General features: G+C 39.3%; 1 protein-coding gene across 1 annotated transcript in view; it reads right to left on the bottom strand.

The window, feature by feature from the left end:
• Window positions 1–4,084: 4,084 nt before the first annotated feature.
• Window positions 4,085–24,233, bottom strand: part of ap3d1 (adaptor related protein complex 3 subunit delta 1) — a 75,605-nt gene continuing 55,456 nt past the window's right edge. The window contains 11 exon segments of the mRNA XM_055658559.1: window positions 4,085–4,795; window positions 5,950–6,029; window positions 7,914–8,035; window positions 10,580–10,665; window positions 10,745–10,833; window positions 12,020–12,209; window positions 13,439–13,486; window positions 15,694–15,834; window positions 20,474–20,545; window positions 20,989–21,042; window positions 21,432–21,560. Of these exon segments, the coding sequence (XP_055514534.1) occupies window positions 4,697–4,795; window positions 5,950–6,029; window positions 7,914–8,035; window positions 10,580–10,665; window positions 10,745–10,833; window positions 12,020–12,209; window positions 13,439–13,486; window positions 15,694–15,834; window positions 20,474–20,545; window positions 20,989–21,042; window positions 21,432–21,560 (1,110 nt within the window). The 3' untranslated portion in view covers window positions 4,085–4,696.

Genomic DNA, 24,233 nt, shown 5'->3' on the forward strand with positions numbered 1-24,233 from the left:
TCGCAGAAATCATTCATCTGTCTTAAATGGAAGACTCCTCTTTTTCCAGCACAATGGCACAGCTGGTAGAGCTGCTGCCTCACAGCACCAGACTGGGGTTTGAGCTTAAATTTGGGTGCTGTCTGTGTGGTGTTTGCACGTTCTCCCTGTGACCCCGTGGGTTTCCTCCAGATGCTCCACTTTCCTCCCACGTCCCAAAGATGTACGGGTGTACAGGTTAATTGGCCTCTGTAACTTACCCCTGGTATGTACATAGGGGATGTAAAAGTGGGATAACATAGAACTAGTGTGAATGGGTGATCAATAGTCGGCATGGACTGAGTGAGCTAAAGGACCTATTTTCATGCTATGTCTCTAAACTATGGTCTCCAAGTCTAGGCTCTCCAATTGGGGGGAAAACAGAACATCCTCACATCCTTTCGATCAAGCTCTCCAATAATCTTGTTCAAGAATTGAACATTGAATTCTCCCAATTTTGTTAGCCCTTGCTGTCTACTCCCCTTCCTTAGCCCTCGAGCTGTCTCCTCCCATCCCCCAGCCCACGGGCTCCTCCTCCTCCTCCTCCTTTTTTCCTTCCTTCTCTCCGCCACCCCCTATCAGTCTGAAGAAGGGTTTCGGCCCGAAACGTTACCTATTTCCTTCGCTCCATAGATGCTGCTGCACCCGCTGAGTTTCCCCAGCATTTTTGTGTACCTCCAATAATCTTACAAGGTTTCACAAAAACACATGATTCTGCATTATGGGTATTACTCAATCTCTACTTGTATTAGAAACATAGAAATTAGGTGCAGGAGTAGGCCATTTTAAAGTAAAATTGAGCTAAACCGCCATTCAATATGATCATGGCTGATCATCCAACTCAAAGTATCCCGTACCTGCCTTCTCTCCAAACCCCTGATCCCATTATCCACAAGGGCCACATCTAACTCCCTCTTAAATATAGCCAATGAACTGGCCTCAACTACCCTCTGTGGCAGAGAGTTCCAGAGATTCACCACTCTGCGTGAAAAAAGTTCTTCACATCTCGGTTTTAAAGGATTTCCCCTTTATCCTTAAGCTGTGACCCCTTGTCCTGGACTTCCCCAACATCGGGAACAATCTTCCTGCATCTAGCCTGTCCAACCCCTTAAGAATTTTGTAAGTTTCTATAGGATCCCCTCTCAATCTTCTAAATTCTAGAGAGTAAAAACCAAGTCTATCCAGTCTTTCTTCATAAGACAGTCCTGACATCCCAGGAATCAGTCTGGTTAAACCTTCTGTGCACTCCCTCTATGGCAATAATGTCCTTCCTCAGATTTGGAGACCAAAACTGGACGCAAAACTCCAGGTGTGGTCTCACCAAGACCCTGTACAACTGCAATAGAACCTCTCTGCTCCTATACTCAAATCCTTTTTCAATGAAAGCTAACATACCATTCGCTTTCTTTACTGCCTGCTGCACCTGCATGCCTACCTTCAATGACTGGTGTACCATGACACCCAGGTCTCGCTGCATCTCCCCCTTTCCCAATCGGCCACCATTAAAGTCCACTTATTCTTGGAACCAGTGAAAGGAACCTTGTTTTAAAGTAAAATTGCTAAATAATTTTCTCAGGAACGAAGGATTTCCCCTCTGGGAAGTAAAGGAAAACCATATGACACTCCAAATATAACACATTATCAAATGTCTCTGAAAACCGAAAGATACTATTATCCATTGGTACTGGTTGCATCTACAAAAAACTCTTAACAAATTGATCAAATACATATTACTTTCATAAGAATGCTGACCACAATCACAATGTTATTTGCCAAACAACCTGCCACTACATTTTTAATGGACTAGTGATTTCCTAACTGTGTAGTTAACCAACTGGGCAGAGTTCAGTTTCAGTTCTTATTCCTTTTATAAACAGCAAGATTAGACTCGCTATCTTCCTGTCCATAAGAACCATTTGAATCTTGAAAGTTCTGCGTGAGCAATATTAATGCGCCTGCTCTCATGAGACATCAGGATGTAGGCAAAAACTCAAAATAAATTTGTTGGCTTTTGGCCCTAATGATTTCCTTTGTACCTTTTCTTTTCAAATATTAATAACCTTAATTTCCTATTACACCCTTGGTTCTTCAGTTTAGTACATGCTTTCCACAAAGACATTGAGAAATATTTGTTAAAAACAACTGTAAACATCTTGCAAGCTTAATTCCCATTACATTCAGAAAGACAGGAAAATAGTAAAGTCCAGTCCTTGCGTCAATGTTCACATGGGAATTCCTGAAGAAATCTCTTCAAAAGCTGCAATTTTTTTGAAAGAATACACTCAGCTTTGTTTTTCTTTCAATGAAATGTGCCCATGCTTTCTGAAAACGGAACAGCAGACCTCCTCTATTCCCTTCCGAAATCCTCAGACTTGTCTCGAGTGACTCTTAGACTTCTACAGGACGTTTTCACTGGTGGCTATGTGCTTTCAGGTAAAGAAGAGAAAGAGGGGGAACTGGATTTATTTATAGGTGGAGTTTACAAGAAACCAATGCATTACCCACAGGGAAACATGGAAACTCACACCAACAGCATCTGAGGTCAGGATTGAATCTGAGTTTCAAGTGCTGCCAGGTAGCAGGTCTACCACCTGCGTCACTGCATCACCTGTAAATTTAAGGGGCATTTCAGATTTAACCAAGACTTTCAAATAACGTGAAATTCAACACATCAGGGTCACTCTTTTCCTCAGTATTAAAATAAATGATTAATTAAATTATCTCATTATGTAAGTACTAAAGGCAGGATAGGATTTTATTCCTTGGAATGCAGGATGAGCAGTGATCTTATACAGGAATATAGGATCATGAGAATAGATAGAGTGAATTCATAAAGGCTTTTACTCAGCTTAGGAGAATCAAGAACATAGGAAATAGGTCTAATGTGAGAGGGGAAAGATTTAATAGGAACCCGGAGGGACACATTTTTCACATAGAGGGTTGTGGGTAAATGGAATGAGCTGCCAGTGGGGAAGTTGAGGCAATTACTATAATGAAATTTAAAAGACATTTGTAGGGGTACCATGGATAAGAAAGGTTTAGTGGGAGACGGACCAAACGTGGGCAGATGGGACTAGTGCATACTAGGCATCTTGGTCAGCATGGGCAAGTTGGGCCTGTGTCTGTTCCATGCTGTATGACTCTAATGAAGCCCTTGATTATATTTGTGTCTATCATTCCCCTAATAGCCTGAAACTAAACGATAGAATCTGATGCATGTTAAGCCCGCAACTACATTGCCTCTGTATGATGATGAGCAGATCCATTGTAAATTGGTTATTCGCTGAATCACAGATCTGTGTTCCAAGTAATCGTCATGTTGTCACACACACAAAGCACATTTTCAGCCATGATTGAATGGCGGAGTAGACTCGATAGGTCAAATGACTTAATTCTGCTCTTATGATTAATGAACATGAACATTACAAGTATTATAGAATCCATCCTTTGTTCTTATAAAATGCGTTTCACCCTGTAGGCTTTGTGATGGAGTTCAATTATTTCAGAAATTCACTCCAAAAAAAAAACCCAGTCGGCAAGAGTTAATGTTAACATTAATGTTGAAATCGACTACAAATTGACAACAGGAAGGTGTGGCTAGCGTGTGTACATTTTATTTTAGTAACAAGTCCATACAGCAAGGTAAAACAGGGAAGTAAAACCTGTTCTTGATATGGTGTGAGCATTTGTTTTTGTTTAAAGATTTTACAGGAAGGATATAAATGTGACATCTCTCGAACTCAAATGTTGAGAAAAATACAACAAAGCAAGTTCACAAACATTGAAAAAAAACCCCAGTAATTGCAGATGTTGGAAATCAGAAAATGAAACACAAGGCTGGAAATACTCAACATCTTTGGAGAGAGAAAGGAACAAGAGTGCTTTAGGTTGATGAAAGGTTAACTGATTCTCTCTGCACGGATGCTGCCTGTCCCACATATTTCCAGCATTCTCTGTTGTACTGCTGAAATATTTTTGTTGTCCGATTGGCAAAGAACAAAATAACTTCCAGCACAGTGGAAAATAATTAGACAAAGGTCACTGTATGAAAAAGCAAAAGGCGGCATAGATTTTACATTTTTATTTGTTTATCGACACAAAAAGGTACAGCAGCTTGTCAATTTTTCTCCAAGAGGGAATGTTGATAGTAAATTATTTTAAACACATGGTTCAAAATCCTAGAATAAACACACAGAATTCTACAAGAGTATTCTACATGCCAATTTGACAGTTTTGACCATCAAACAAAACACCACTATTTGAGGAATAAACATTTAAGAAAGACAAATTGAAAGTAAATGTTCTGTCTCTGGACACAAGAGTGGCAGGCTACTTTGGGTTCAAAGCTGCTTCCACAGAATCACTACAGTTCAAATCTTCAGGAATGCAGTATCAATTTTTAATACACAAACCGGTTCAATACACTCTAAGGGTCTGGATATTTTAAACATTTGCTGGTCTCAGTAACCAGTACATAATACACATGGCTGCATCATGAGATCATGTTCGAAACCGTGTCTTGGAGCGGCCAAAAGGAAACAAAAAAAAAACCTTGAACACGCGATCAGAATGTCTAACGGCAAATGATTGTGAAGATAAATAATGCACATGCCTTGTGTTATGTAGTTCATGCTTTCAAGGAAGAACATAATACAATTCTAGTGGGATTTACAACAGCTCAGCAGCTTTCTGTCAATGTCTGCTTCAATTCATCAAGCAAGTTTCCCAGAAGAGTAGAATCGCTGCATTTCCCATCCACCGAGATGGAGTTATCACCCTGTTTAAAATAAAATTGGAGTTCTTCAAATATATAGACCGGTCAATTCTCGCTCAGAGATATACCCCAAAAAGACAAACCACTCAGCCCAACCCGTCCACGTTGACCAAGGATCAAATCCAGTCCCATTTGTCTGCTTTTGGTTTTTAAATGTAGTTATTGAACCTACCTCAACTACTTCCTCTGGCAGGTTGTTCCGTATACCCAAAACTGTGAGTGAAAAAGTTGCCCCTCAGGTTCCTATTAAATCTTTCACCTCTCACCTTCCTTGGCATCCAAGTAAACTAGTTTGATAAGCCAGCCTTTTGTATTCAATATTTAACTTTGATAATAATTTCTCAAAATCTTGAACTCTCTAATCAAGTCAGAAGTAACAGTGTTATGATTACTGTTCTGTTCTAAATTCAAATGAAGTAACAGTGTTATTTGACTTTAATTGCTCCGGAGAGCAATTAAAGTCAAATGTTAACTTTGTCTCTACTGAATGAACTAATGAGACTTCTACTGCCCATTCCATCTCCCCAGAGATGTTGCCTGTCCCACTGAGTTACTCCAGCAATTTGTGTCTAGACTTCTACTGATGTTCTATGGTCTATGGCGATGCCCATTGTGGCTGAAATGCCTGTAACACAACCACCTGTTTCTAAGATGACCTAATAGGCAACTAGTCGCTGGAGCTTTAATCAAAGGCAGAAGAGGAAGAACATCATTTTTTGCTTTCGAGCAGTATGATGGGAAACAGGATTTGTATATAGAACAGTAATCATTTCCCCAACAATGAAGACTTTCACTTGCTTACAAGTTTGACAGTGTCTGCAGAATAGTTGTCTCACCATTGTCCACTTAATCCCAAAATGGGCTAACCGGTCTCAGACCACAAGTTCTATGCAGTTTTTGAAGAAAGCTGGAAAGAGCGTAGAGATGGTTTACAGGGATGTTGCCAGGACATTCCCTCCCTCCCTCTCACCCCTTCCAGGGTGATATACAAAACAAATCCGTACGTCCGTATTCTTATTGCATTTCCGTACAAAATACGGAAAATCCGTACTACTTGGCAACTGTGCTAATATGATGTCACACAAAAGCTTTCAACAGGTGATGGAGGTCAAGGTAACACTTGCTTCACAATATTCTGGTTACTGATTCATACTCACCATTTTCACCAAAAGACACATGTGATGACCCTGGATAGAGCGGCTATACATAGATGCACATGAATTGATACGTTCCACAACTAGGAGAATGGAAATAATCACATTTTACACATTTAATGTATTGTACTGTCAACAATACTGTTTTTAGAATAATCTTTGGTTACAAAATGTGGAGTCTTTGCAAACTGCTAAATATTATGAAATTATTGTCGAAGTTTATGATGTCGTTTGGAAAGACAAAAAGATGGTGCAGATAGTCCCAGCAAGTGAATATTGCAGGACTGGTACAAAAGGAAGCAAGACTGCCTTTCATTGTAACCTACAATCCCACATTGGTATTTAACCGAGATACTGCATTCTTTAGAAGATCATGAACCACATTATATTGAGATAACAATGGGAAGAACATAAAAGAACACTGGCCCTGATTGCCCGCGCTGAACAGGATGCCAAGTTGAATAATCTCTTCTGCCTCCACATGATCCACATCCCTCCCTTCACGGTATATCCATATGCTTATCTAGAAGCCTCTTAACTGCCAGCATCATGTCTACCTCCACCATCGTCCCTTGCAGTGAGTTCCTAGCACCCATCATCTTCTGTGTAAAAAAACCTGCCCTGAACATTTTAAAACTTTGTCACCTTAAAGCTGTGCCCTCTAATCTTTGACATTTTCACTCTGGTTGCATTTGCAAAATGTTCTGACTGTCTACCCTACCTATGCCTTTCATAATTTAATATACTTTGTTGGGTCTCCCTTCAGCTTCAGAATTTATACACCAATAGAAAGTTTGATTTAACATTAAGATAAAAATAAAATAGTCGTTTACTCCAATAGATCCCTTTCCAGTAATAATACCCTTATCGAATTGTATATGGTTTTAACCTTGATCAACCAACATACCGGTAATTCTCAAAAAAGAGAAGTATGAAGGTTTGGAAGCCTATTTGGGTGACCAAAGTACAAGGGTGGGAAATCAAAAATTAGATCAATTGATAGGTTTCTGACTAAAGACTTGTTAGGGACTTTTCAGTTTCTATACTATTTAGAAGTAATGTATTTCTGGCACAATTCTTGCAACTGTGCAAGAATGAAGCCTGTTCTGGCCAGAATTTTGAGATGACTATTAAAATCATTTTTGAACAACAGTGGCCAAACTTGCTTACATAAATGATAAAAAATTTATACAATTATTTAAAAAAATGCAGTGTGACTAATATAAATGTAGCAAGAACACGTTAAGCAGAATTAATAGGCATTGCTTTGAATGTAAATCATCAAAATTGAGAAAGGATCGACGGGGCAGGTCAGTCTGATCTGGTTAGAATAAGAGCTGTTTCCCGGGAACTTAACAGGGAGTCAGCTTCAGGCAAATTCTAAGAGCTGTAATCTTCAACCCACTGTACAAAGAATGCCTCTGCAACTCTTTCAATTGTCTAGTCTGAGGAGAACTCTGATGGTGCATCTTGTCACGTTGTGTTGGGAACGAAAGTTAGGGCTAGTTTCAATTGTACCATACAAAACAATGCAACAGATTCAGACAATTTCAAAGGGAGCTAGAGTTCGGGGCATAGCATGCACAACATAGCATGCATACATTCAAAATCAAACGTGGAGAGTTTGTGTATTATTGACTAAGAATAAGAGGGCACATCACAGAAAAAACCCTCAAAAAACATTTTGTCCACTTGAAAGAAACTGATGACAGAGAACAGCATTCAGCCAGTACAGTTCTTACTGCTTTCAATTTCTATCACAAAGTTAAGAGTGTTTTCTATGGGTTTGGATTGTTCCTCAATGGCTCTGAACTGATTAGCCGGCACTTTATACAGCTTATTTCCATTCAATGCATCTGCAACCGACTCTTTAAAAAGTACAGAGTCAGCTGTATACGTGCCATCTACATTCAAGGGAATCTCAAGTGGTTGTGAGGAAGTTCAAGAAACAAATCTGCATTAAGTACCAGAGAAGTGGTGATGAAAACAAATCTTTGCCAGAAGAAGTTGGAATGAAATACTTATTCTGTCCACTTTTATTGCACTGATCTTTAGTTCACCAGATTCCAGTAATTTTGAAAACGCATCACTGCAAAAGAGGAAGCATTTTAGAAACATTATCAAGAATCTTTCAATAAAATAGGATAATGCAACAAAGGCACATGAGAATGCAATGTTATTTTTCCATAAGAGATCACAAATTAAAAAATACTTTAAAGCACATCTCAAACATTCCCAACCAGCGTAATCAGTAGAAAGTTCTAATTTATAAGTATATTATTACTTATCAACATGTTACTAGAATCATTCTGCTCATATGAATAAGTGAATGAATGAATAAGTTTATCGGCCAAGTATTCACATACAAGGAATTTGCCTTGGTGCTCCACCCGCAAGTGACAACATGACATACAATGACAGTTAGGAAAGACATAAAACATTAAACCTCCCGTCAGTAGTACACATAAAACACAATGCAGGAATGTCCAGGAGTTCCTAAAGTCCCCATTCAACGGCAAAGCCACATTTATTGCCCATCGATAGTAACCTTATGCTAGTAGGCGAGAGCAAACCTTCACAAAAAAATAACCGTTTTCTTAGATATTTTTAGTTGGATATCAAGAGACAATTAAATGGTGAAACCTAAGTAGAAGAGCAGTGCCAGAATCAGTTGCTGAAGAACTTTAATCAATCATTTAGATTCTCACAAAACAAAAGAGGTTTAAGAGGCACTCTTTCTCCTGTTTGTTTAGGAAGTAAGCTATTAGATTTTTATCTTCTTGTCGATGCTTGCCCTGTACCATGATGGTCAAATAGCACTGCTGTATTTGTATTCAACCCCAGCAAATTATGGAGCTGCAAGGAAATGCAACTGCTGAAATCTTGAGCAAAAGCTGGAGTCTGAAGAAGGGGTTCAACCCAAAACCTTGTCTGTCCATTCCCTTGGCAAATCGTGCCTGGCCCGCTAAGTTTCTCTGGCGCTTTGAGTTTCGTTACAAATTATGCCTGCATTTTGACAATTAGCTCAAAAGGTTACCAGATTTATTGATATTAGCAGTTCTTTTACTGTTATGCCATTAAATACAACTGGGAAGTTGAAAAGTTTGCAAGTTCCCACTTATTTTGTTAGAAATTAAAAGCTCTGCAATTCTGTCATTGGACGTTAGCTGCACTTTGAGCCATGAAAGGCAAATCGAGTCAATTCTGAACATATGTCAGACATCTGGCAAAGTGGTAGATTCCTGAGCAGAGAGTAGACCCCAAGAGGTGTATCTAGGAGGTGGATCTGCTCTCAGGTCATCAATGACAGCCATTTATATCTTAGTTTAGTTTACAGATACAGGATGGAAACAGGCCCTTTGGCCAACCGAGTCCGCACCGACCAGCGATCACCCATACACTACTTCTTACCCCACACACTAGGGACAATTTACAGAAGCCAACTAACCTACAAACCTGCACCTCTTTGGAATGTGGGGGAAACTGGAGTACCTGGAGAAAAGCTGCTGTCCTGCTGCTGTCCTTTTATCCATTGAGAGCATACTAACATACTGTGTATGCGTGTGGTACACCAGCTGCACAGCGGCTCAGAGGAAAGCGCTCCAGAGGGCCATTGACAACGCCCAGAGGATTGTCGGCTGCCCTCTCCTTACCTTGGAGGACTTACACAGTTCCCGCTGCACCAAAAAATCCCAGAGTATCATAAAGGACATTTCCCACCCCGGACACTCCCTGTTTGAACTGTTGCCGTCAGGCAGACGGTACAGATCTACAAGGACAAGGACGAACAGACTAAAAAACAGTTTTTACCCCACTGCTATAAAAGCACTAAATGTAGCCGCCAAGGAACGCAGGGGCGAGACATACTAAGGGACTGTGGTACACTGTGAAATCGACAGAAGGATGGAGGGTTGGGTGTTTATGCGTGCTATTTTCATGATATTTATTTTAGTTGTTTATCTTTTAATATTTTACCTTGTATGTATCGTTAGCTTTTAGAAATGTTTGAATGGTGCACTGACTGGCTGACATTTTAAAATTTCGTTGTACATGGTTCATGTTACAATGACAATAAAGAAACTATTCTATTCTATTCTAAAACCCGTGTGGACACGGGTAGAATGTACAAACTCCGTATCCATAGTCAGGGTCAAAAACTGGTCTCTGATGCTGTAAGGCAGCAACTCTACCGCTGGGCCTGCTATCAAAGGCTCATTACCTATTTTAAACATCTCTGACAACATGTTAAAATACTGAGAGGTAATTCAAGAAAATATAATAAATCAAACATTTTATCAATTGAATCGGTGATCTTGTTGAAGTGTATGGGGAGCACCTCAGTTAAGGCCCTGGTGTGAATTGCATGCAGACCCCCTCTTCAGCATGTCACTGCTCCACTACTGGGCTCAATACAGTAAAGCAGATAGCCTTTGTATCTCTAGCCATTCTTGGGACTTCTGCCTTTCACCATGCACAAGTTGATCTGCAACCATCTTTGGAACGAGTCAACACATTTGGGGACATTATTTACCTGCAACTATATTAGGGTTTATGATGTGGTGGCACTCCTGGGAGCCTCTGAAGTTTACGTAGAAATGAAGTCACATTAAAACAAAAAAAGATGAAAACTCACCTATAACAAGGCGTCGTGATCATGTACGAAGTGCAAGTGAAGTGCAACTTGAAATCAAGTTTTTCATGAGAAGATCCATCATCCGTCTGGAAAAAGAAGTAATATAAAAGACTGAACAATACCCAAAAGAAAGAGAAATAAAGATGAGCTGTTGACTGGACTTACTTTGACTATAAATGTAAGTGTTCCTTTTAGTTTCTGTGGCATGACGATGCTTTCCACAGTAAACACAAACCGAGCTTCGTTTGAAACATCTGGAACAATAAATTGCAAAAGGTTCGTTTTCAAAGAAACACCAGTCAGAGTGTCAATCGGGCCTCTTGGCCTAAGTCATCTATCTCTGCTAGTCCACATTTCCCTGTGTTTGACCCATATCCCTCAAAACATTTTGTACCATTGTACTTCTCCAAGTGTTACACGCCTCTAATAATTCTACCGAATAATGAAAGGCCTACGTGAACCAGAAAGCACAGCATCAGAATAAAAGGCTATACCTTTAGATTGGAGATGAGGAGGAATTTATCTAGCTAGAGGGTGGTGAATCTGTGGAATTCATTACCACTTGTGAAGGCTTTGGGTAGTTTTAAAACTGAGATAAATAGGTTCTTGATTAGTAAGGGTGTCAAAGGTTACAGAGAAGACAGAAGAATGGGGTTGAGAGGGAAAAATAGATCAGTCGTGAACAAATGGAGGAGTAGACTCGAAGGGCTGAATATCCTAATTCTGCTCCTATGTCTTATGGTATTCTACCATTTACTCTGGCAGCTTGTTCCTTATACCCACAACCCTGTGTGTGAAAACATTGTCCCTTTAAATGGCCTCTAGGTTTAGACGGTCGTACTCTAGAAAAGGACGGTGACCATCCCCTCATGATCTCTGCAAGGTTTTTATATGAATTGATCCATTCAAACAAATGCATTAGACACACACATGTAAAATACTCAAATATTTCATAATTTTGAAAGAAAAAATGGATTGTCTTGTAAGCATTCACCATGCACAATGTTCCATTATTATAAGTTATAGATAGCTGTTCCTTTTTTTATCCGTTGTGGTTGGACTCCTCCACATATATTGGGAACAAAACAAGTGCGACAACACTCTGTGACAATTAGCGCTGCACAGTGGCGCAGCTAGTGCAGCTGCTTCCTCACAGCCATGGAGACCTGGCTTCGATCCTGACCTCCAGTGTCATCTGTGTGGAGTTTGCATGTTCTCCCTGTGACCTCGTGGGTTTCCTCCGGGTGCTCCGGTTTCCTCCCACATCCCAAAGACGTGCAGGTTTGTAGAAAGTAGGATAACATAGAACTAGTGCAAATGGGTGACCAATGATTGGTGTGGATTCGGTGAGCCGAGAGTCCTGTTTACGCGCTATCTCCAAATGCACAAGAACTAAGTAAGTAAAATGACTAATTACAGCAGATGAATGAAATGTCTTACCAGGTGGAAGTTGGAAAGGAACTGATATACCATCATGTTTGGAGGAACCTTCTGGTCGAATGAGTTTAGTGTTCAGAGAATCTAAAACATTGAAGTCCATCGACTTAAGATAACCACTACTTTGGTTTTCAAAGATGACTGATACAACCACTTGACTTCCATCCTGAAGATTTCCTTGAATATCATACGTCTAGCAAAAAAAAATAACAAAGGGTACCATGTATTTTAAGTTTCTTTTTCAAAGCAAAATCTGTTGAAATGCAGAAATGGTAAGAATCTCAAGCTTGATTTCTCACTCTGATTCTGGTGTTGACGAGGTAGTTTAAATGTTGAGAATGGCATCCAAAGCAATACAGTGATAACCTTGCAAAGTGAACTCAGTTAATTAATCACAAAAAGAATAAAGGGCAAGTAAGATTTTCTAATCACACTGTGCCTCCAACTTGGAGTTGGAGTTTCTCTATTGTCAAGTCCTCTAGATTGCTTGTCAGTATTGCCGTAGATGGATGTACATTGGGAATTCTTGAGTTTAGGTCTCATCTTAAGAAGCCCAATAAACTGGAACGGTGCAGACTCTTTGGTTTATAACAAGGGTTTCTGCAAATAATATAGCTTAACATTCTAATACTGCTTTTGGAGATTGCTTTCTCAGTCAATTTGTATCCAGCATTCCCAAACCAATATCATTAACGGAACAGACTGATTGCAACTAAACTGGACACACTAGCAATGATTTGCTAAAAACAGTGTGTTCTGGAGCAATAAAGGTAATTGTTTTACCACAACCCCAATTGGTTTAGGGGAGTTTAGCATCCAATATTACGGCATAATATTGAAAAGAAAATCAGCACTAACTATAAATAAAAAAACAAAAACAAAAAATGCTCACAAAAAATCTCCTATTCATACATAGACTACACAGTTTTATTACAGCTGTTGGTGAGATAATGTACACACAATGACTCCTTGACATTGTTTTGCTTCCAATATTAAATTATAGACATGAATGTACAGCCCTTGCCCTGAAACTGCATAAATTGCAAGCTTGAGATTTTCTCTGTTGATTTACTTTACAGGTATATATAATTACTATGCATTAATTTTATCCAGATTGTACTTATCCAGGCAACCTTAGACCGTTGTACGTGCATTATATCAATAATGTGTGTTATAAACTAAAAAAAAATACAGAATCTCACGTATTTTTGATAAAATCCATTGCATTGGGGCCAGATCATAAAAGTGCTGAACAAGCCACAGCTTACATGAAGGTATCTCCACCTCGAAAGTTTTAGGAGTGTAAATTGGTTTATATGAATGTAAATAATATCAAATAAAATCATAATGTTCAGAACTTTCTTCAATAAAGTAACTATATAAAATATATACTGCACAAAAATACTTAATTAATGCACTCACCATTTTTACAAAGGAATTTTCTGCAAGGAGGGAGTAGCTGGACATTGGCTGCAAAATATTGAGAACATCAGTACCAATGATTTTTACATATATGAACAAGAAGTTCCCCACTGATCTGTTCAATTATACAACACAGTAGCAATATTCATGCATTGGTGTATAATTATTTCTATCCATCCAAGACCTGGAAAATGGGATTGAATTGGGTCCTCGTTGATCATTAATGAACACTAGGGGACAAATGGTGCCCTTCAATGTCATCAATTTCTTTACTGCGGAAAAATAAGTAAAAACCACATGGAGGGCTGTGAGCTGATTTAGTAAAATTAATCTCTGACCAGCACTGGGTAGTGCACATTGGTGCAGGTCACACTAACCCTGCATGACCTTGGAGAAATACAGCAAACTAGTGTTTCTAGCATAGGCTGGTAATGTTCACAATTCTCAAGGAAAATAACTGCTCAACTACCAGCCTCATAAACTTCACCCTTCATCTTCTTTGATGATGAGATTATGTAAACACAAAGTTGTTTCTTTGTGTATTTTTACACTCATTCGACTAATCCATTGATCAATACTTCAACTACAGGAAGGCTAACTTAATCTAGCTGGACAATTACAAACTGGGAATTATTCTTGGGCTATTTATGTCTCTTCAATGACACAACATTGCCAGCCACGTGCAATAAACAATGCAAAAGTTGTACGATACTAAACGCGGCTTCACCAAGGTTATGTATGAGAATAAAGCTGTATACTTTGATACATAGAGAAAAGCCCTCTCCCACCAATTGCAGCTTCATGGCTAAATGTACCTTTCTGAATCTTGGCTATTGTACCAATCTCAGTTGATGTTAGCCTTTAAAGCTTCAATCAACAACTTTCCCCAATTGAAAATGAGATACAGAAATACATTGTCAAAATATTTCACAGCTGTCATGCGTGTCCTGACAATATTTCTAACGGGATAATATAAAATGTGAAAGCACACTGAGAATACAATATTCAAGTTTAATAAGGATGCTGGCTGGACTGTACACTGTTAGCAATGTGTAAAGATTTAATAAGTTAAGATTGTTTGTTTATTAAGCCAAGGCTTAATCAATGTGTAAAAAATTAGGGCCTCGATAAAATAAAACAGAAAGGATGTTTTTTTAATCACTTCAGAGTGCACAACCAGAGCTTAGGATACAGATATAAAGTAATTGGTTGTAGAGGAAGATATGGAAAAATGTTTTCACCCAGAGGGTGTCAGGGCACTGGTATTTGCTGCCCAAGTAGGTGCTTGAGACAGAAATATTCATCACATTTAAAATATACTTGATATATGAGTTATGACCTGAAGAGCCACAGACCTAGTGCTGGAAAATGGGATTAAGCTGGGTAATTCTACTTTTGGCCTGTGAAAAAATGACAGGCCAAAAAACATGTTCGAAATTTTCTGATGGTATGTTTCAACCAAGTCAGGGTCAGTTGAAGCCCACTATTCTGGAATTAAAGCCTATGTATCAATGTACAGCCTCATAAATTATGACCACTTATAAAGAATGTTTTGCCTTTTTCTGTAAGGTTTGCTAGAGTTCAATTAACTGTTGTATATTTTTCTCAAATGATCTCCACATTCAGTTTTCAAATTTTTAATTCCAACATTTAAAAAAATCAATTTTAGGATCTAATTAAGTAGAAAGGCCATTATAGGCAAATCAGGTTATTTAAACACTACAGTTCCTCCCCAAATGCATCACAGATTGTATGGACAACTGAAATGGGGAAAAATACAGAAAAAGCACAAAATATTAGTTGAAAATAATTGAATCTAATACTTGACATGACATGGTACTTGGATAGGACAGATTTAGTGTGATATGGACCAAACACAGGCAGGTAGTACTTGGGCAGCTGGGACATGTTGGCCGGTGTGGATAAGTTGGGCTGAAGGACCTGTTTCCACACTATATCACTCTGACATAATGTTCATCTCAAATCAATTCCTCATTAAAACTGCAACATCTTACAGGAATAAGCAAAATATCTCACAATAAAGAGCAAAAATCATCCACAATATAACAATATATATTTTCAGATTCAGATTCAGATTCAATTTTAATTGTCATTGTCAGTGTACAGTAGAGACAACGAAATGCATTAACAAAATTTATTGGAGTTACGAGACAACGAAATTTATTGGCGTTACTTTACAACATTTCTTTGCATGAAATAACTCTAATCCTGTATTAATGTACAATTTAACTTACCGGTAACAGCTCATCATCTATGCTGCCATTCTGTACAGATTCTGGGGCATCGTCAGCACTGTGGCGTTTCTTTTTCTGTGATTTCTTTTCCTCTTTTGACTTCTCTTTCTTATGCTTCTTCTTCTTGTGCTTTGATGATTTCTAAAGCAGTAATGATAAAGAAATCACAAAATTTTAATACTGGCTGCTTACTAGAAGTGTGGCCTTACTGTATTAATGTTAAAATTCTAAAGTTAACAATGAGATATTTAAAATTCTGAATATATTCCCGTTTTTTTTAAATTACAGATCAATTTTTAAATTAAAAAAAAAAAATTGGCATGACATCAAAAGGTGAAATGCAATTCCTGCATTAATTGAGTCACTGATTTTTAAATCATACTCTATAAAATACAGATTACCTAATTAGCATGGTCCCAATATAGCAAGCTGGTTTTTCAATATTAAGAAACACTAAAGGTGGTACAGGTAGAGATAATCAAAGGATTTCCTTGCCTACATTTGAGGTGGGTCTGATCACCTCAGAAGGCACAAATCCTTCAATGTGCGTAATGATATGCTGCACATGTTTTACAACACTATGGTTGCAAGTGTTATTTTCTACGTTGTTGTCTGCTGGGGCAACAGCATTAGTGCAAAAAACAACAAGAAGCTGGACAAACTGGTTAAACGAGCTAGCTCAGTGCTGGAGGGGAGAGTGGACTCTGGGATGGATGTGCTTGAGAGGCATATGAGGCGCAAGGTGCAGGTCATCCTGAAAAACCCCGGGCATCCCCTCCATGTAATTCTGGAGAGTCAAAAGAGCACTCGGAACAACAACCGGCTCCTATCCCTGCCCTGTAGAACAGAGCGGTTCAGGAGATCCTTCACCCCTGCAGCCATTAGATTTTATAATTCGGACCACTGGGTTGTAGGGGGATGCATTTTTGCATTTTTTTATTTTTAATTGTTAATTATTGGTCTTTCTAAGTATTTATTGTTCTCAGGTAGTGTCCGCATTGTATTTTATGTATTTTCTATCTGCGTTCGTTTTGAATGTGTGGGTATGTTGGTTGGGGGCTACTGGACATCTGAATTTCCCTGAGGGGATCAATAAAGTATTTATTATTATTATTAATATCTGCCAGTGAGAGGATAAACACCCAGGCATGGAGTAGTATGGTACTTTAGAGAATTAAGGATCCCTGAGGCTGACTTCGCCAGGATTTGACTTGATTTTGTGTGTAGAAAGGAACTGCAGATGCTGGTATATACCAAAGATAGACAAAGTGTTGGAATAAATCAGCGAGCTACACAACAGACAATAGGTGCAGGAGTAGGCCATTTGGCCCTTCGAACCAGCACCGTCATTCGCTGTGATCGTGACTGATCATCCACAATCAGTACCCTGTTCCTGCCTTCTCCCCATATCCCTTGACTTCGCTATCTTTAAGAGCTCTATCTAACTCTTTCTGGAAAGCATCCAGAGAATCAGCCTCCACTGCCTTCTGAGGCAGAGAATTCCACAGATACACAACTCTCTGGGTGAAAACGTTTTTTTCTAATCTCCATTCTAAAAGGCTACCCCTTATTCTTAAACTGTGGCCCCTGCACTCCCCCGACATCGGGAACATATTTCCTGCCTCTGGCGTGCCCAATCCCTTAATAATCTTATATGTTTCAATAAGATGCCCTCTCATTCTTCTAAATTCCATTGTATACAAGCCCAGTCGCTCCATTCTTTCAACATATGACAGTCCAACCATTCCAGGAATTAACCTGGTGAACCTACGCTGCACTGCCTCATTGGCAAGAATGTCCTTCCTCAAAAAGGATGGGGGACATTTTGGGTCAGACCCTCCCCTATACTTTCAGTCTGAAGAAGGGTCCCGACCCGAAACATCACCCATTCTTTTTCTCTAGAGATGCTGCCTGACTCGCTTAGCTACTCCAGCACTTTGTGTCTATCTTTGACAATTTATGTGTGGCTTACGTCGCATTTTAGACACCATATTACATGGTTACATCATGAATGGTTTGATTGTACTCAGGTATGGTATGAATGAATTGATAGCATGCAAAATCAAATATTCACTCTGTCTCTGTACACATGACAACAATAAAACAATACCAAGCTTAAATGGGTTAGAAGCAACCATGCAGAGACTGAATGAATTGTATCTTGGTCTGCTGGTTTTATCGTTATTCTGGTGTTGATAAAAAGATTCGGAAAAAATTACAGCCTTGTCTTGCTCATGAAGTTTGTTTAATTGAAATCCATGTCCTTGTGGTAAAAAAGGCAATTTAGACAAACTCATTGATTCTATACCCCGCAAACACTTTAAATTTCAGATGCCTATATTTTACAAATTGTGCGTAACAAATACATCTCCATTGTACAAACACCACTCCTTTAAATTGTGGAAACTGTTTTCGACAGGCATTTTGTAAATAATAGAAGGAAGCATTAAATTCCTGTTGGTGGAGCTGTTGAGCCAATAGAAACTAATGTGCTTCTCTCCTTCACCAACTGTAACTCAGAGATGCCGCTTGGCCCGCTGAGTTACTCCAGGTTTTTGTGTATATCTTCGGTTTAAACCAGCATCTGCAGTTCCTTCTTAGACAACTGTAACTCTAAAGTGTAAGAAGGAACTGCAGATACTGGGTTAAACCGAAGATAAGACACAAAAAGCTGGTGTAACTCAGCGGGACAGGCAGCATCTCTGGAGAGAAGGAATGTGTGACGTTTCGGGTCGAGACCCTTCTTCAGACTGTTGTCCGTATGTCACTGCATTCACGAAGTAACATTTTAGCAAATTGAGCATTTTATAATAGAATCTAACTAAGTCAGCGGTACAATTAACAGGTACAAAATATATTTGAAGCATATTTTTATATTTTAATTAAGTTTATGCCAAAAACCGGACATTCAATACTTAACTTGTACAGATTTGAATAAGGGTCTGAAGAAGGGTTCCAGCCCAAAGCGTAACAGATTCTTTTTCTCCAGAGATGCTGCCTGACCCACTGAGATACTCCAGCATTTTGCATCTATCTTTGGGATAAACCAGCACCTGCAGTATCTTCCTACACAAACTTGAAGTTTGCCAGTCAGAAGTCCATGTTTTCCCCTTGTTGTCATCTCTCTCTCCATCACCAATTAATTCCTGAAGTTATTTGATTTCAAGATCGTTGTCCACACCTCAACAGTTCACTCAACTTTCCTTCCTGATATCCCTACTGACATTCAAAGTCGCAAATTCCCCTTTCAAACCTCACAACTACCCACTCACCACAGCCCGTCTGGGCACAGCTCCAATCTGTACAAGGATTTATTCTATCACCCATGGTACTTTCATCAATCACTTTAAATTTACTTTGTGTGGAATCCTGATTGTTCTGAAAACATAAACTTGCCTTTCAAACAAGGAAAACAATCCCAGCTTCCTCAGTTCCACCAAAGTGAACTTACAAATTCAGTCAATTAAGTAATTTCTATGCCATCATTGGTCATGATTTTTATCTTGACGCCAGCTCAGCTAAAAGGGGGTTCCAATTTAGTTTCCATATTCACCTCTAGACCATTCAAACTTATCAACAACCTCCCACTGACCATTTCATGGCAACATCACCTCTTCTAAGCCTGTTGATGTATCCAATAAGTTATTTCCATCACCTTCTTCTCAAGGGTATCCAAACCACTTTAAAAATCTCTCTTTTGTTAACTTTCCATTGTCTTAGTATCCCCGCTCCTGCAAGTGCAAAATAACCCAATCGGAGTATTCTCCCGAGTAGCTGCTCCTTTTCTCTGTCCCACAGGCAACACTTTCAACAATCCAGTTGTCAATCCTTTGCCCGGGATCTTTCCGCAAAGCATAATTTTTTGGAAAAAACCTTCAAGAATTTGTGCAATTCACCTTTAAAGGCAACAGAAGAACCTGTAAACACTACAGTCACAGGCACTGCAATTCAGATCATGTTTTTTTTGGAGGAAGAAAAACGTGTTGTCATATTTCATCCGGTTGAACTCAATGCATCTTTGAACTCAGTAAGTGCAGGTATTGCTGAAGTATAAACTGTTCTACGAATCTTGGACCTGAAACATTAATTCTGTTTCTCTTCTTATGGTACTGCCTGATATGAGCGTTTCCAGCAATTTTTTTAAATTTCAGATTTCCAGCATCTAGTTTCTTTTTTCCCCTCACATGCTATTGTTAGTTATTCGGTTATCAAGCAAACATGATCAGTTGATGGCAACCCTTGACTTGAAAATAGGGTATTTTATTAATATATATATTTATATATTAACTCTTAAAATTACTTCCAATATTTTTCTAATAATACATACTTCAGAACTGTTCACTAACTTTTACATTCAAGATGAAATAATTTAAAGAATTTGCAGGTTATTTAAGCATTGGCGCATTAGATTTTAAGTATTTTAAACAGAGTAAAATATTTGAATAGCTGCAGAGTAATATACCGATGTTTTTGGTTTATGCAACAACTGTTTTAATGTTAACAGTTTTCAGAAGCAACCCAACTTGATCAAATATTAAGTTGACGCTAAGAAAGGTTAAATTACATAATTGCCATTCTTTAAAGATAGAATGACAAATTCTAGCATTACCAAGGGAAGTTGGTTGCAACAAAAAAGTTGAAGGATTTAATTTTCAACAGTAAATAGTTGAGTAACAACAGTGTATAATTTTATCATGGGATTTTTATATCGTTGAAAAAAAGGTTATTTACAACAAAAGCGCAGTTTCAAAATCAGTTTTCAAAATACGGTGAAACTTACTGCCTCCCCTTCTTCCTTTGTTTCAGATATTTCTTCTATGACAGAAGCCTCTTCATTTTTAAGTGATTCCGTCTGTAAAAACACCAAAACTTCTGCTTGAATATTTTCTGATTATTCAACAAATTTCATCACTATTTCGGATCTTATTAAAAAAGCAATCAACTGGCCTGCAAATGGAATACCAAATCAATAATATAATGTTTTAATGCTAACACAATAAAAGTTAACTTTTTTCTCAGATATGGGAAATATATCCAAGGTTATATATTGTCCAGTTTTTGTGTGCTGGAGTAACTAAGTGGGTTAGGCAGCATCTCTGGAGAACATGAAGATGTGACGTTCCAGGATGGGACTCTAATTTAGGCGTCTGTGTCTGAAGAAGTGCCCCAATCCGAAATGTCACCTATCCATGTCCTGCTGAGTTACTCCAGCATTGTGTGTCTTGTTTTGTGTGATTGATAATTGGTGCGGGCCGAAGGGCCAGTTTCCATGCTATACCTCTAAAGTACACTAACCTGTGATTTGCTTTGTACTGGAGCTTTAGACAGCCAGAAGTCGAGATCTGATCCCTGAACATGGGAATAAGGAAAATGAAAATATATTCAAGATCATCGCCATTTCTGACAATGAAATGCACAAATTAACTAGGCATCCCAGCATGAAACTTTGCTCAAAATCACTCTAAATCTCTTCATCGACATTTCTATCTCTGCAATAGCACTAAAGGTCCTTATAAATTTGAAAACGCATTTATTAAGTTCATCATGAAAATATTCTTTGGGTGCAGACAGGAGGGAGGTGGCAGGAGAACTGTTGATAATCATCTTCACTATATTTTTATCACACCCACTTTAGTGTCATCTGCCTCCTCCATTACACTGTGGCCTGAGCAGCATTCAGTCCTTCTGTTGTTATTCATATCTATGTAACACTGTCACAGTTACAGTACAATACTTACCTCTGTAGGTTTTTCATTTTCTGCTTCTTCTTTCAATGTTGGTGCAATAATTTCTTCAGGTGCAGCAAATTCATTCTCTGGATTTTCATAAGACTTCCTATGTTTTTTGCCACCCTTCTCTTTACTTTTCTGTCGTAAGAGAAATGAGAGCAAAGAAATAAAACATTAATTACATGAACAAACTCGAATATTTCTCTCTCTCACAGCAAGCCAGTGGTCCAAGTGATCACAAGCAGCATGCCCCTCAACTACCTTTTTTGTTCCTTGAATTGAAAATCACGGGTCAGATTTAAACGTATAAATCAAGTGGAACGTATTGAACAGGCATTATTAAGTGACTGCAACATTACTGGTTGGCAAGTACCACCAGTTTATCTGAAAGTCATTCAACTCTGAAGGCATTTCAGGGTAGTTCCTGCAACTTTAGCATTGACTTACGGCAATACACTCAATATTTGTTCCCAATAAATTCTGCAAAGACTTTCAACAAACTTCAAGGAAAAAGGTTCATTAAGTTTTCAGAAAGAGAAGTGATAAAAACAGGAGTGCTTAGCCACAGTTTTAACAGCCGTAAGAATTCTTACTGCTGCTGAAATGGTGACATTCAGCAAGAATAAATTTGTCATTGTGCTAAGAGCAAATGGGAACTTTGAATTGTTTAAATGCAGGCCACTGCATCTCATGCTTCATTAAGCACGTTTTACAAGCAAAATCCCAGATCCACTAATCTATGTACACGTCCAAGCAGAACTGACTTTAAAATAATAAATTTACATAACCGGAATTAACATTCAGAGTCAACACAGTAAATAACATCTTGCAGTAGCTTTAAAATATTTTATGAACAAAGGATTTTTGAAATGCCAGCTTAAAGAGCAGGAGAAAGATTTAACTTTGTTGCTGATTTCACATTCACACAGGATGTGTCAGGTCATTAACACGGGATATGTGCTGAATAAAGCTCTTTGGTTCTACTCTGCAGTGGTGGCTTGCAATATGTTGATGTCTTGTTGGCAGTTCTACAGAAAATCAGGCGTGAGCTGCAGTGAGAGTCAGATGGGATCCAAACTTCAATAGAAGAACATCCCCAACGCACTCATACTACTCCAGTCACTGGGAATAGATGGGCAATAAATCATTAAGTTCTATGTAGCTTAGTTATCACTGGTACTGTCCTGGGCTTCCTCCATAACAAGAGTAAAGGGCCTGCCCCACTTGGGCGTCATGCAGGGTGGCGCGCAAAGATTTTGTGCACCCCAAAATCCCGGGGACCCGTGCGCAACTGCCTACATCACCACGCACACATCACGTGCGCGGCATGACGTGCGGCGTAAATAATGTCGCGTAAATTACGCGCAAATGACGCCCAAGTGGGACAGGCCCTTAAGGCTATGTGAAAACTGGAAGAACAAGACATGCGCATGGTGGTATAGCCGCTAGAGCCGCTGCCTCACAGCAACTAGAGCAGGGTTCTGACCTTGGGTGCTGACTGTGTGCAGTTTGCAGAATCTCCCAGTGACTGCATGGGTTTTCTCCCACATCCCCAACACGTGCAGTGTGTGTGTGTGTTAATTGTAAAATTGCCCTTAGTGTGTAGGGAGTGAATGCAAAAGTGGGATTACATACAACTAGTGTGAACGGGTAATCGATGGTCGGCGTGGACCTGGTGAGTCAATGGGCCTGCTTCCCTGCTGTATCTTTAAACTAAACACCTCATATTCTGCTTGGGTAGCTTACAACTTAATGCATCAATACCAAATTCTCCAACACTCTCCTTCCCCATTCCTACCCCAGTGTGCAACCATTCCTCCCACTATCCCGTTACTCTTTCTACCTCCCCCAACCCCTGCTCCCTCCTCCCCTTCCATCTCTATCCCTCTCTCTGGCTTTACATTTCACACCTTCATTAGGAATCCAAGGGGTAACTTTTTCACACAAAGGGTGGTGGGTGAACGGAACAAGCTGCCAGAGGGGGTAGTTGAGGCTGGGACGATCCCATTGTTTGAGAACAATTAGACAGGACAGGTTTGGAGGGATATGGACCAAGCGCAGGCAAGTAGAACTAGTGTAGCTGGGACATTGTTGGCCGGTGTGGGCGAGTTGGGCCGAAGGGCCTGTTTCCACACTGTATCACCCTGACCTCCTCTTTCCCTATCTGACACCTTATCATCTCCTTTTCATCTCCAGCCTGTCACTTACTCTACCCACCTGCTATTCAACCCCACCCCGCTCACTTGTATCCACCAATCACTTTCCAGGCTTTGTCCTGCCTCCTATTACCCTTTGTCTGTCCCTCCTATTACAATCAGTTTGGAAAAGAGGCCCATCCCAAAGCGTCACCTTTCCATTCCCTCCACAGATGCTGCATGACCTACTGAGTTACTCCCGCACTTTGTGTTTTGCATCATATATAACCATATAACAAATACAGCACAGAAACAGGCCATCTCGGCCCTTCTAGTCCGTGCCGAACACATATTCTCCCCTAGTCCCATCTACCTGCACTCAGACCATAACCCTCCATTCCTTTCCCGTCCATATAACTATCCAATTTATTTTTAAATTATAAAATCAAACCTGCCTCCACCACCTTCACTGGAAGCTCATTCCACACAGCCACCACTCTCTGAGTAAAGACGTTCCCCCTCATGTTACCCCTAAACTTCTGTCCCTTGATTCTCAAGTCATGTCTTCTTGTTTGAATCTTCCCTACTCTCAGTGGGAAAAGCTTATCCACGTCAACTCTGTCTATCCCTCTCATCATTTTAAAGACCTCTATCAAGTCCCCCCTTAACCTTCTGC

This window comes from Leucoraja erinacea, chromosome 29, assembly GCF_028641065.1.
Source record: "Leucoraja erinacea ecotype New England chromosome 29, Leri_hhj_1, whole genome shotgun sequence".
Taxonomy (NCBI): domain Eukaryota; kingdom Metazoa; phylum Chordata; class Chondrichthyes; order Rajiformes; family Rajidae; genus Leucoraja; species Leucoraja erinaceus.